The sequence below is a fragment of the Pelobates fuscus genome, chromosome 3 (genome assembly GCF_036172605.1).
Source record: "Pelobates fuscus isolate aPelFus1 chromosome 3, aPelFus1.pri, whole genome shotgun sequence".
Taxonomy (NCBI): Eukaryota; Metazoa; Chordata; class Amphibia; order Anura; family Pelobatidae; genus Pelobates; species Pelobates fuscus.
Genome location: NC_086319.1, coordinates 383,447,867 through 383,461,299, shown reverse-complemented (window position 1 = coordinate 383,461,299; position 13,433 = coordinate 383,447,867). Strand labels below are relative to the sequence as shown.

Here is a 13,433-nt window from a genome sequence, read left to right as displayed (position 1 = left end):
AGGACTGAATTTCAACATTACATTTTCCGTTCACACTTCACAAATGCGTGTTTGTTAAATATATAAATAAGTAAACATAATTTAAAAAAAACAAAAACAAGGAAGTGACAGCTCCCTTTTAATTGTAGAAATCTACATCACTGTAGCTACCTCTTAATGAGTGCCTCTAAAATGGCTCCCAGTCAATCATTATTATAAGCTCTGCCTGTCAGTCAGCATTGAGAGGAGAAAGTGAAACCGTGAAAGGTTATGTTTAAAAATGGTCTCATTCACTTTCATGTATGTGCTGACTCTCTACATATGTGTAATTTTCTAATGTATAAAACTGTTACTCCAACCTACATTTGTGTCAAAATCTATCCATTCACATTTTTTGTATTACTCTTTGGGATTATTATGTACCTTTTTTACCCCTGGCGGTTGTACCATTGATTACAGTTAGAAAATAAGTTGAGAACTGAATAATGTTACTATGGAAAAAAGGCACATTCTTAACTTAAATTATTATTATTTTTTTAAAATTATCAAACAAAAAGTCAGACCGATTCCATTAAATACAAAAGGGGACTCACTCTATATCAACAGAAGTCTCTCCTCAAGGTTGGCGCTCCAGAGCCAGAGGCTGGCAAGCCCCAAAAAGCACTTTTGCAATCACAAATAGAAGTTCTGGGCACACAAAGCTTTGCAATATGTGCAGACTTTATAAGGTACCATAAACTCAAAAGTTGACAAAGTTTCGTCCAAAGCAGCCCTTATCAAGTCAGAGTAACTTGATAAAGCCGTTTGGGTCCGAAACATTGTCACTTTTTGTGCTTATGCTCCCCAATAATCTACACGTTTTAATGAGCAACGAGTGCCCGTAACTTCTATTTATGATTACAAAAAGGAATGCCACGATAGTGGCGTTAAGATTTGTCAGAAATAAACAGTGAAAAGTTTGCAACACTTTTGTAATTATTTTTTTCTCGTCCTTCTTATTTCATGTTTATTCATAACTACACTCTCCGTGTAAAAAAATCCTATCCTCCTCCTATTTTTCTACATTAAGAGTGACGCTTATGAGTGAAAATGGAATAAAAATGTTTACTTTTTATTTATTTAAAAAGAGGTGCGGTAAGCGATAATTTTGTGCAAATAAGGACATAAATGGGTGCCAATACGAAAAGAGACAGACGTTCGTTAACTTTCGTTCATTTAATATGAACGGTGACATTTTTTTAATTTTTTTTATACATAATCTCCATGTTTTCTGTTTCCTCTCCTCCAGTGCAATGCGTGCCCTGGCCGTGCCAGACCCAAACTGGGTTGTGACATAGCTGAATCTTTATTAAACCTTTAACAAATATCCATTTAAAAAAACAATAAAATTAAAAAAATTAACACACGTTACAGGCGATGTTCAATGTTTTATTTAATGGTGTAATTAATATTGAGGTGATACATTGATCACTTCTTGTAAACTGTGGATTAATATCCAATACCGAGAAAGATATTGTAATAACAGGAATATCACTGAAAATAAATACATGGCTCATTGTTTTTCCAAGCCACGCTTTGATTGGCTGCAGTCTCTATCAGCTATAGATTTTTCAACCAATCCAGTGAATAAAACGCGCTAAACACCCGCCTTTTCTCTCATTTCCCCTTCTGATTGGTTATTTTTTATGTCAGTTCATGCCGTGTTGTCCTGTGATTGGTTGCTATGGGTAGCAATCCATTTTCTCCATCCTTCTCCTCTTTGTCCCCAACGACGCAATGCACCTGGCTGTGACTGGCTGCGCGCAGCTGTCGATCACGCTCGGCGGACCCCGCCCCCCAGTGCAGTTGGCCATCACTTCCCGCCTCCTCGATGGTGATTGGCTTTTGAAGTCATCAGTCAGAGGCCGCTCTCCCCTCCTTCCTTCCCAGTCTGCACTGCGCGCCGCGGCCTTGTTCGCGCCTTCGGCCCGTTGAGGAGCTGCCGCCGCCATGTCCGACTATCCCGGAGCCCAGACCGGGAACCGAAAGGACGCTTTTGCCGATGCCGTGCAGAGGGCTCGACAGGTGAGCGAGGAGCCAGAGAAGGTGACGAGCTAATCAGTGAGCGCTGAAAGCCGGCAGCCTCTCACACGCAGGGGGCACCCGGGGGTCAGCCTAGCGGGCCGGGGAGGGAGGAAGGGAGCCCGGGGGGAGGGGGAATGGGGGACACGGTGTATCCGGGGGGGGCACGGAGTGACCGGGGCAGGGGGTACCTCGTGTGAGGAGACACAACAACACTGGACAATACACCGCAGCCATGTGTGCCGCTCGGCATCTCCGTGTAATAACCAGGGGGGGGGGGGGGGCGGCATGCGTGTATTATAACTGGACATTATACCCCGGGTGGCAATGTATTATAACCGGGGCCATGTGTGTAATAACAGGGTATTAAAACCCAGGGGGGCCTTGTGTGTAATAACCCGGGGGGGGGGGGGCATGTGTGTATTATAACTGGATATTATACCCCGAGGCCCATGTGTGTAGTAACCGGGGGGGGGGGGCATGTATTATAACCGGGGCCCATGTGGATATTATAACCGGGGGGGTCCATGTGTGTAATAGTGTATTAAATCCCAGGGGCCATGTATTATAACCGGATGGCCGTGTGTAATAACCCTGGGGGGGCCATGTATTGGGCCCATGTGTGTATTATAACAGGATATTATAACCGGGGCCATGTGTGTAATGGCCGGGTATTATAAGTGGGAGGGGGCGCAATGTGTGTAATAGAGTATTATAAGGGGGGGGGGGCGCAATGTGTGTAATAACAGGGTATTGTAACCAGGGGGGGGGGGGCATGTGTCTAATAACAGGATATTATAACCGGGGGGCCATGTGTCTAATAACAGGATATTATAACGGGGGGCCATGTGTGTAATAACAGGGTATTTTAACCTGCAACATGTGTTCTAGCACGGTATTGTAACTGGGGCCATGTGTATTTTAAAAGGGTATTAAATTCCAGGGGCCATGTTTATTACTACAGGCTGTTATTATAGCCCAGGGGCCATACTTTCTGTATTGTAACATTGTATTGTATTAAATCTCAGGAGCAGTGTGTGCTATATTGAAACATGGTATTCTAACCAGGGGCCATGTGTATTATATTATAATCAGGGGCCATGTGTGTTTTATATCATAAGAGTATTCTAATCAGGCCTATACGTGTTATCACAGGGTATTAAATCCGGGGGCCATGCTTCCTTGTTAAAGGGTATTAAATCCCAAGAGCAATGCTTACTGTGTTATAACGGGTTGTTAAATCCGAGGGGAAATGCATACAGTATTATTACCGGGTATAACATCACAGGGGCCATACTTCCTGTATTATAACCTAGGCCCATGCTTGCTGTATTGTAACAGGTTACTAAAGCCAAGGGGCCATGCTTACTGCGTTATAACAGGGTAGTAAACTTCAGGGGCTATGCGTACTGTATTAGAACAGGTTATTAAATCCCAGTGGCCACGCTTTCTGTATGGGTACAGGTTATTAAACCCCACGGGCCACGCATACTGTATGGGAGCAGGTTATTAAACCCCACGGGCCACGCGTACTGTATGGGAGCAGGTTATTAAACCCCACGGGCCACGCATACTGTATGGGAGCAGGTTATTAAACCCCACGGGCCACGCATACTGTATGGGAGCAGGTTATTAAACCCCACGGACCACGCATACTGTATGGGAGCAGGTTATTAAACCCCAAAGGGACCACGCATACTGTATGGGAGCAGGTTATTAAACCCCAAAGGGACCACGCATACTGTATGGGAGCAGGTTATTAAACCCCAAAGGGACCACGCATACTGTATGGGAGCAGGTTATTAAACCCCAAAGGGACCACGCATACTGTATGGGAGCAGGTTATTAAATCCCAGGGGACCACGCATACTGTATGGGAACAGGTTCTTAAATCGCAAGGGGCCACGCATACTGTATGGGAACAGGTTCTTAAACCCCATGGGACCACGCATACTGTATGGGAACAGGTTCTTAAACCCCATGGGACCACGCATACTGCATGGGAACAGGTTATTAATCCCCAAGGGGCCACGCATACTGTATGGGGAACAGGTTATTAATCCCCAAGGGGCCACGCATACTGTATGGGAACAGGTTATTAAACCCAAGGGGCCACGCATACTGTATGGGAACAGGTTATTAAACCCAAGGGGCCACGCATACTGTATGGGAACAGGTTATTAAACCCAGGGGCCACGCATACTGTATGGGAACAGGTTATTAAACCCAGGGGCCACGCATACTGTATGGGAACAGGTTATTAAACCCAGGGGCCACGCATACTGTATGGGAACAGGTTATTAAACCCCAGGGGCCACGCATACTGTATGGGTACAGGTTATTAAACCCCAAGGGACCACGCATACTGTATGGGTACAGGTTATTAAACCCCATGGGACCACGCATACTGTATGGGTACAGGTTATTAAACCCAAGGGGCCACGCATACTGTATGGGAACAGGTTATTAAACCCCATGGGACCACGCATACTGTATGGGAACAGGTTATTAAATCCCAGGGGACCACGCATACTGTATGGGAACAGGTTATTAAATCCCAGGGGACCACGCATATTGTATGGGAACAGGTTATTAAACCCAAGGTGCCAAACTTTCTGCTTTAGGTTGTGTTATATGGGCCACAGGAGGAATACTGCATTTTGTTTTATCTTATTGAATAAAGTGCCTGTATCTGTTTTGGGGCAAAATTTAGTACCTAGGTTGAGTGTGTTCTGTATTCTGGTAGTTCAAAGCTTTCATGGGTTACATGTTGCAGCATCCTGGAAGTGTTCTCAATTGGGGTAAATATTTTTAGGATCATGTGTATTTTGTGTCTGGTTATAGTATTCAGAAGCTTTGTTTTGGGAAAGTTGTAATTTCTCTGTTAGGTCAGGCGAATTATGAAACAAAGAGTACTCTGCTGTTTTTCACTTTCATATATGCTCTGGAGAGCATGTTCAACACTGTGGTAAACATTTTAAAACACAGATAACACGATCACTGGGCTGATATTTTCAGGGACTTTATTTTATTCATCCGCTATTATAAAGCTCTGTAAAACAGTGTTTCCGCTTGGTTTTAGGTTGTAGCACTGAAAGTAGAGGTCCTGCACTGGTTTTAAGGCAGATGGAATGAACATACTGGTCAGGTAGTGGACAGTTTCATTAGGTATGTGTAACCTAGTTAGGAAGGGGTGTATTTGGATACAAGAATTATCTTGGACTTTTTTTTGTAAACAAATTACAATCCCATATTTTGTAACTACACTGTACAACAAAAAATAAAAATAAATACTTTGCAGATTTTTATTGTGGAATCAATATCAAGTCTTAAAGGAACACCATAGGGTCAGGAAACATGTACTTCTGACCCTATAGTGTTAAAAACACCATTTCATATTCCAGTCTGCTTCTGCTGGCTCTGCCCCTGATCTGCATGCTTGGCTAACATCGTCCGAAGCGAAAAACTGAGCCAATCACAACGCTTTCCTCATTGGATTGGCTGAGATTGCAAAGGAGGCAGATCTGGAACAGAGCCAGCACAAGCCAAACACAGCCCTGGCCAATCAGAATCTCCTCATAGATGCGTTGAATCAATGCATCTCTATGAGGAAAGTTCAGTCCCTCCATGCAGAGGGTGGAGACACTGAATGTCAGGGACACACAATGTGCAGCACTGCCCCAGGAAGCACCTCTAGTAGCCATCTGAGCACTAGCCAGTGGAGTTAACCAGTCTGTAATGTAAACACTAATTTTTCTCTGAAAAGACTAGGCTTAATGCAAAAAGCCCGAATCGACTGATTATACTCACCAGAACAAATACATTAAACTGTAGCTGTTTTGATGACTAGTGTCCCTTTAAGGAATTGTATAGGATTGCCCTTTCTCTTTTGTGAATTGTATGTATGTTTTGCATGTAAACATAAGGCAGCTGCTCACATTCGAAATTATTTTATGCAGATCTGTTTAGGAATGTCCTAGGAAGCTGATTGGTCAGTCCACTTTAGTTGTTCCATTGTTTTCCCTAGGAGTCTCGTGTGTGTGTGTATAGGTAAAACCCGTCGGTAGATTGAATGAAATTGCTCTGCAAGTAGCCACTGACCTGGAGCAATTTTGTACTTTGGACAATGGCTAGGTGTTCTTTGCCAGACAAAGTGCTTAATGTAACCTGTTGACATTTGTGGCATGACTGGTTTATTATTTTGGCAGATTGGAGACTTTGCCCACAAACACTTGAGTCTATAGATAAGTAAAACATTTATTTTATCATTTTTTAAAGTGTTTATTAGAACAGGATTGGGTGGCTTTTTTTTTTTTGCGCACATCAAATAAGAGATTGGGATCCAACCACCTTTCAAGATATTGAACAGATTGTGGACAAGTTACAGATTTACGTGTTTAGGGTTTGTTTCATTTACTTAAAAAAAAAAAAAGAAAAGAAAAAAAAAAAGCATGTCTTATGGAACTAAAGGTTTCCTTCTGTCCACCCTCATTGCAGCTAACAATACAAGTTTTAAAGCAATTACTCACCTCTGGATCTCCACTGCTCCAGATCTGCATCCTGTGATGTCAGAATCTGAGCTGACATCACCTGTGATATCCTCCAATCCTTTGCTTTTTTGTAAACATTGCAGTTTATTTATTTTTTTTAAATAAAACAAGCGTATGTTACATTGCATGGTTAACGAGACGGGACCACTGCACCCGGATAACTTAATTGATATGAAATGGTCTGGCTGTATATAGTGGTTCCATAAGTGCTTGGTGTGCATATATAGCAAGGGTTTTAAAAAGCTTATATTTAGCAAGACTTGGTCATGGGAGACTTTCTAGATTTGTGCTTTTGCCATACTACCAAAATACCAGTTTAGGCACCATAACCAGTGCAGCTCACTGTTATAGTGCTGAGTATTCTTGATGCCTGTAGACATTCTGATCATGTGCATGATTGACCTCCAAATTGTCCAACTCTGAATGAACATGATATACTAATATTATTGGGGACAAATTACACACATTCCCTGATCCTATATTTTTACAATGTTTGGGTAATGCTGAAAAGTGTTTCAGACGTGCTGGAGTTTCCCAGGCTTTGGTCACCGTTGGAGAGCCTCTGTGACTAAATCGTGGGGTGGTACCCAAAGAATTGTAACTACAATAACCTATACAGTAATTGTTTTTCCTTGGAAAGCTCATTTAATGAAAAAAAATTGCAAATATAAGCACAATATTAACTTGATTATTCTAAAGTCATCAGTTTTCTAACAATGTGATAAAGGCTTCATAAAAACACTATCTCCTCCTGTCCTGGGATGTAGACAAGGGCACATAAACCCACATCCATGTATTGTATTTCTCCTCAGCCTCTCATTCTGGGACTGACACTGTCCAGTAATGAGGCTGAGAGCACTCCCTCGCAATCCGTGTTGGCCTCTTGCTGTCTGCTCTATAGAAAAAGCGACCACAAAGGTATGACAAAGTACTCATATGCACTTCTTGCACAATTGCTGTCTTTTGCATGCCAGGGCGAAATGTCTTTTTAGTTGTCATGGCGACCTGGTCCCTGGATCTTGTTTACCTCTGGTTATAATTGTAATTGAGAAGTTGGGCATATGTTGTAGTATATGCTGCTTTAAGACATAACTTGCTTTGTGGTGTTATTCAGAGCTTTTCCCTCTCTCGCTTTCTCTTTTAAGCCCTGCAAAGCTTCATAGTGTAGGGTCCGTATGTCATGCACATAACGTTTATTGCATTTCAGATGTGTGGCAGACGTGTATCGCTGCTTATGAAGTACTTCCTGGTTATGTGCCACAGAAATGCTGCACAACCTGTAGAATAATGCCTTCTTTTTCGAAGCTTCCACTGACGGTCCCAGTCAATTTATGACCAATCCCTGCATCTTGGCATGTGGACCGTCTCTCTGAACTCCTACTATATTACCCAGATGCCATGTACCTTTGTGCTTTTACATTGCAGTTTGTTCTTGGTGTCTGTAAACAGTGTAACGTGCATTAATGTAGTTGTATTGTACAATTTTTTTTTAGTCTGTCGTCTTGGCGCATGTACTGCATAGGGATCGACTGATAATGATATATTTTTTTAGAGCCGATACCGATATTCTGTGAATTTACTGTATTTATTATTTTTTAATTAAGTGGTAAATGCACATAATATACATGCAGTCAGATTTTTTTTAATGTTTTCAAGAATATTTGTGTGTGTGTGTAGTGGATGCAGTGTGTTTGGGTAGTGGATGCAGTGTGTAAATATGTGCGATAGGAACTCCCATCTTCCCCACACCTTAAATGTCTTAGTGCCCTCTTTTCCTCTCCCTTCTTTTAGTGGTCCCCCCCTACCCCAGTGTCCCTTTTTTTCCTTCTCTCCCCATAGGGTTCATCACCCCCCTCCCCCTGTCCCATAGGGTTCATCGCCCCCCTCCCCCTGTCCCATAGGGTTCATCGCCCCCCTCCCCCTGTCCCATAGGGTTCATCGCCCCCCTCCCCCTGTCCCATAGGGTTCATCGCCCCCCTCCCCCTGTCCCATAGGGTTCATCGCCCCCCTCCCCCTGTCCCATAGGGTTCATCGCCCCCCTCCCCCTGTCCCATAGGGTTCATCGCCCCCCTCCCCCTGTCCCATAGGGTTCATCGCCCCCCTCCCCCTGTCCCATAGGGTTCATCGCCCCCCTCCCCCTGTCCCATAGGGTTCATCGCCCCCCTCCCCCTGTCCCATAGGGTTCATCGCCCCCCTCCCCCTGTCCCATAGGGTTCATCGCCCCCCTCCCCCTGTCCCATAGGGTTCATCGCCCCCCTCCCCCTGTCCCATAGGGTTCATCGCCCCCCTCCCCCTGTCCCATAGGGTTCATCGCCCCCCTCCCCCTGTCCCATAGGGTTCATCGCCCCCCTCCCCCTGTCCCATAGGGTTCATCGCCCCCCTCCCCCTGTCCCATAGGGTTCATCGCCCCCCTCCCCCTGTCCCATAGGGTTCATCGCCCCCCTCCCCCTGTCCCATAGGGTTCATCGCCCCCCTCCCCCTGTCCCATAGGGTTCATCGCCCCCCTCCCCCTGTCCCATAGGGTTCATCGCCCCCCTCCCCCTGTCCCATAGGGTTCATCGCCCCCCTCCCCCTGTCCCATAGGGTTCATCGCCCCCCTCCCCCTGTCCCATAGGGTTCATCGCCCCCCTCCCCCTGTCCCATAGGGTTCATCGCCCCCCTCCCCCTGTCCCATAGGGTTCATCGCCCCCCTCCCCCTGTCCCATAGGGTTCATCGCCCCCCTCCCCCTGTCCCATAGGGTTCATCGCCCCCCTCCCCCTGTCCCATAGGGTTCATCGCCCCCCTCCCCCTGTCCCATAGGGTTCATCGCCCCCCTCCCCCTGTCCCATAGGGTTCATCGCCCCCCTCCCCCTGTCCCATGGGGTTCATCGCCCCCCTCCCCCTGTCCCATAGGGTTCATCGCCCCCCTCCCCCTGTCCCATAGGGTTCATCGCCCCCCTCCCCCTGTCCCATAGGGTTCATCGCCCCCCTCCCCCTGTCCCATAGGGTTCATCGCCCCCCTCCCCCTGTCCCATAGGGTTCATCGCCCCCCTCCCCCTGTCCCATAGGGTTCATCGCCCCCCTCCCCCTGTCCCATAGGGTTCATCGCCCCCCTCCCCCTGTCCCATAGGGTTCATCGCCCCCCTCCCCCTGTCCCATAGGGTTCATCGCCCCCCTCCCCCTGTCCCATAGGGTTCATCGCCCCCCTCCCCCTGTCCCATAGGGTTCATCGCCCCCCTCCCCCTGTCCCATAGGGTTCATCGCCCCCCTCCCCCTGTCCCATAGGGTTCATCGCCCCCCTCCCCCTGTCCCATAGGGTTCATCGCCCCCCTCCCCCTGTCCCATAGGGTTCATCGCCCCCCTCCCCCTGTCCCATAGGGTTCATCGCCCCCCTCCCCCTGTCCCATAGGGTTCATCGCCCCCCTCCCCCTGTCCCATAGGGTTCATCGCCCCCCTCCCCCTGTCCCATAGGGTTCATCGCCCCCCTCCCCCTGTCCCATAGGGTTCATCGCCCCCCTCCCCCTGTCCCATAGGGTTCATCGCCCCCCTCCCCCTGTCCCATAGGGTTCATCGCCCCCCTCCCCCTGTCCCATAGGGTTCATCGCCCCCCTCCCCCTGTCCCATAGGGTTCATCGCCCCCCTCCCCCTGTCCCATAGGGTTCATCGCCCCCCTCCCCCTGTCCCATAGGGTTCATCGCCCCCCTCCCCCTGTCCCATAGGGTTCATCGCCCCCCTCCCCCTGTCCCATAGGGTTCATCGCCCCCCTCCCCCTGTCCCATAGGGTTCATCGCCCCCCTCCCCCTGTCCCATAGGGTTCATCGCCCCCCTCCCCCTGTCCCATAGGGTTCATCGCCCCCCTCCCCCTGTCCCATAGGGTTCATCGCCCCCCTCCCCCTGTCCCATAGGGTTCATCGCCCCCCTCCCCCTGTCCCATAGGGTTCATCGCCCCCCTCCCCCTGTCCCATAGGGTTCATCGCCCCCCTCCCCCTGTCCCATAGGGTTCATCGCCCCCCTCCCCCTGTCCCATAGGGTTCATCGCCCCCCTCCCCCTGTCCCATAGGGTTCATCGCCCCCCTCCCCCTGTCCCATAGGGTTCATCGCCCCCCTCCCCCTGTCCCATAGGGTTCATCGCCCCCCTCCCCCTGTCCCATAGGGTTCATCGCCCCCCTCCCCCTGTCCCATAGGGTTCATCGCCCCCCTCCCCCTGTCCCATAGGGTTCATCGCCCCCCTCCCCCTGTCCCATAGGGTTCATCGCCCCCCTCCCCCTGTCCCATAGGGTTCATCGCCCCCCTCCCCCTGTCCCATAGGGTTCATCGCCCCCCTCCCCCTGTCCCATAGGGTTCATCGCCCCCCTCCCCCTGTCCCATAGGGTTCATCGCCCCCCTCCCCCTGTCCCATAGGGTTCATCGCCCCCCTCCCCCTGTCCCATAGGGTTCATCGCCCCCCTCCCCCTGTCCCATAGGGTTCATCGCCCCCCTCCCCCTGTCCCATAGGGTTCATCGCCCCCCTCCCCCTGTCCCATAGGGTTCATCGCCCCCCTCCCCCTGTCCCATAGGGTTCATCGCCCCCCTCCCCCTGTCCCATAGGGTTCATCGCCCCCCTCCCCCTGTCCCATAGGGTTCATCGCCCCCCTCCCCCTGTCCCATAGGGTTCATCGCCCCCCTCCCCCTGTCCCATAGGGTTCATCGCCCCCCTCCCCCTGTCCCATAGGGTTCATCGCCCCCCTCCCCCTGTCCCATAGGGTTCATCGCCCCCCTCCCCCTGTCCCATAGGGTTCATCGCCCCCCTCCCCCTGTCCCATAGGGTTCATCGCCCCCCTCCCCCTGTCCCATAGGGTTCATCGCCCCCCTCCCCCTGTCCCATAGGGTTCATCGCCCCCCTCCCCCTGTCCCATAGGGTTCATCGCCCCCCTCCCCCTGTCCCATAGGGTTCATCGCCCCCCTCCCCCTGTCCCATAGGGTTCATCGCCCCCCTCCCCCTGTCCCATAGGGTTCATCGCCCCCCTCCCCCTGTCCCATAGGGTTCATCGCCCCCCTCCCCCTGTCCCATAGGGTTCATCGCCCCCCTCCCCCTGTCCCATAGGGTTCATCGCCCCCCTCCCCCTGTCCCATAGGGTTCATCGCCCCCCTCCCCCTGTCCCATAGGGTTCATCGCCCCCCTCCCCCTGTCCCATAGGGTTCATCGCCCCCCTCCCCCTGTCCCATAGGGTTCATCGCCCCCCTCCCCCTGTCCCATAGGGTTCATCGCCCCCCTCCCCCTGTCCCATAGGGTTCATCGCCCCCCTCCCCCTGTCCCATAGGGTTCATCGCCCCCCTCCCCCTGTCCCATAGGGTTCATCGCCCCCCTCCCCCTGTCCCATAGGGTTCATCGCCCCCCTCCCCCTGTCCCATAGGGTTCATCGCCCCCCTCCCCCTGTCCCATAGGGTTCATCGCCCCCCTCCCCCTGTCCCATAGGGTTCATCGCCCCCCTCCCCCTGTCCCATAGGGTTCATCGCCCCCCTCCCCCTGTCCCATAGGGTTCATCGCCCCCCTCCCCCTGTCCCATAGGGTTCATCGCCCCCCTCCCCCTGTCCCATAGGGTTCATCGCCCCCCTCCCCCTGTCCCATAGGGTTCATCGCCCCCCTCCCCCTGTCCCATAGGGTTCATCGCCCCCCTCCCCCTGTCCCATAGGGTTCATCGCCCCCCTCCCCCTGTCCCATAGGGTTCATCGCCCCCCTCCCCCTGTCCCATAGGGTTCATCGCCCCCCTCCCCCTGTCCCATAGGGTTCATCGCCCCCCTCCCCCTGTCCCATAGGGTTCATCGCCCCCCTCCCCCTGTCCCATAGGGTTCATCGCCCCCCTCCCCCTGTCCCATAGGGTTCATCGCCCCCCTCCCCCTGTCCCATAGGGTTCATCGCCCCCCTCCCCCTGTCCCATAGGGTTCATCGCCCCCCTCCCCCTGTCCCATAGGGTTCATCGCCCCCCTCCCCCTGTCCCATAGGGTTCATCGCCCCCCTCCCCCTGTCCCATAGGGTTCATCGCCCCCCTCCCCCTGTCCCATAGGGTTCATCGCCCCCCTCCCCCTGTCCCATAGGGTTCATCGCCCCCCTCCCCCTGTCCCATAGGGTTCATCGCCCCCCTCCCCCTGTCCCATAGGGTTCATCGCCCCCCTCCCCCTGTCCCATAGGGTTCATCGCCCCCCTCCCCCTGTCCCATAGGGTTCATCGCCCCCCTCCCCCTGTCCCATAGGGTTCATCGCCCCCCTCCCCCTGTCCCATAGGGTTCATCGCCCCCCTCCCCCTGTCCCATAGGGTTCATCGCCCCCCTCCCCCTGTCCCATAGGGTTCATCGCCCCCCTCCCCCTGTCCCATAGGGTTCATCGCCCCCCTCCCCCTGTCCCATAGGGTTCATCGCCCCCCTCCCCCTGTCCCATAGGGTTCATCGCCCCCCTCCCCCTGTCCCATAGGGTTCATCGCCCCCCTCCCCCTGTCCCATAGGGTTCATCGCCCCCCTCCCCCTGTCCCATAGGGTTCATCGCCCCCCTCCCCCTGTCCCATAGGGTTCATCGCCCCCCTCCCCCTGTCCCATAGGGTTCATCGCCCCCCTCCCCCTGTCCCATAGGGTTCATCGCCCCCCTCCCCCTGTCCCATAGGGTTCATCGCCCCCCTCCCCCTGTCCCATAGGGTTCATCGCCCCCCTCCCCCTGTCCCATAGGGTTCATCGCCCCCCTCCCCCTGTCCCATAGGGTTCATCGCCCCCCGCCCCCTGTCCCATAGGGTTCATCGCCCCCCGCCCCCTGTCCCATAGGGTTCATCGCCCCCCGCCCCCTGTCCCATAGGGTTCATCGCCCCCCGCCCCCTGTCCCATAGGGTTCATCGCCCC

The 13,433-nt window shown here is 51.9% G+C and overlaps 1 protein-coding gene across 4 annotated transcripts in view; it reads left to right on the top strand.

The window, feature by feature from the left end:
* The first annotated feature begins 1,877 nt into the window (after positions 1–1,877).
* The window catches only part of KHSRP (KH-type splicing regulatory protein), a 34,323-nt gene continuing 22,767 nt past the window's right edge, over positions 1,878–13,433 (top strand). For 2 of the 4 annotated variants that reach the window (XM_063449627.1, XM_063449626.1), the window contains exon 1: positions 1,879–2,043. In XM_063449627.1, coding sequence (XP_063305697.1) covers positions 1,969–2,043 — 75 coding nt within the window. In that variant the 5' untranslated portion in view covers positions 1,879–1,968. Of the gene's footprint in view, positions 2,065–13,433 lie in introns of all 4 variants that reach the window. The other 2 variants (XM_063449624.1, XM_063449625.1) reach the window with 2 other exon arrangements.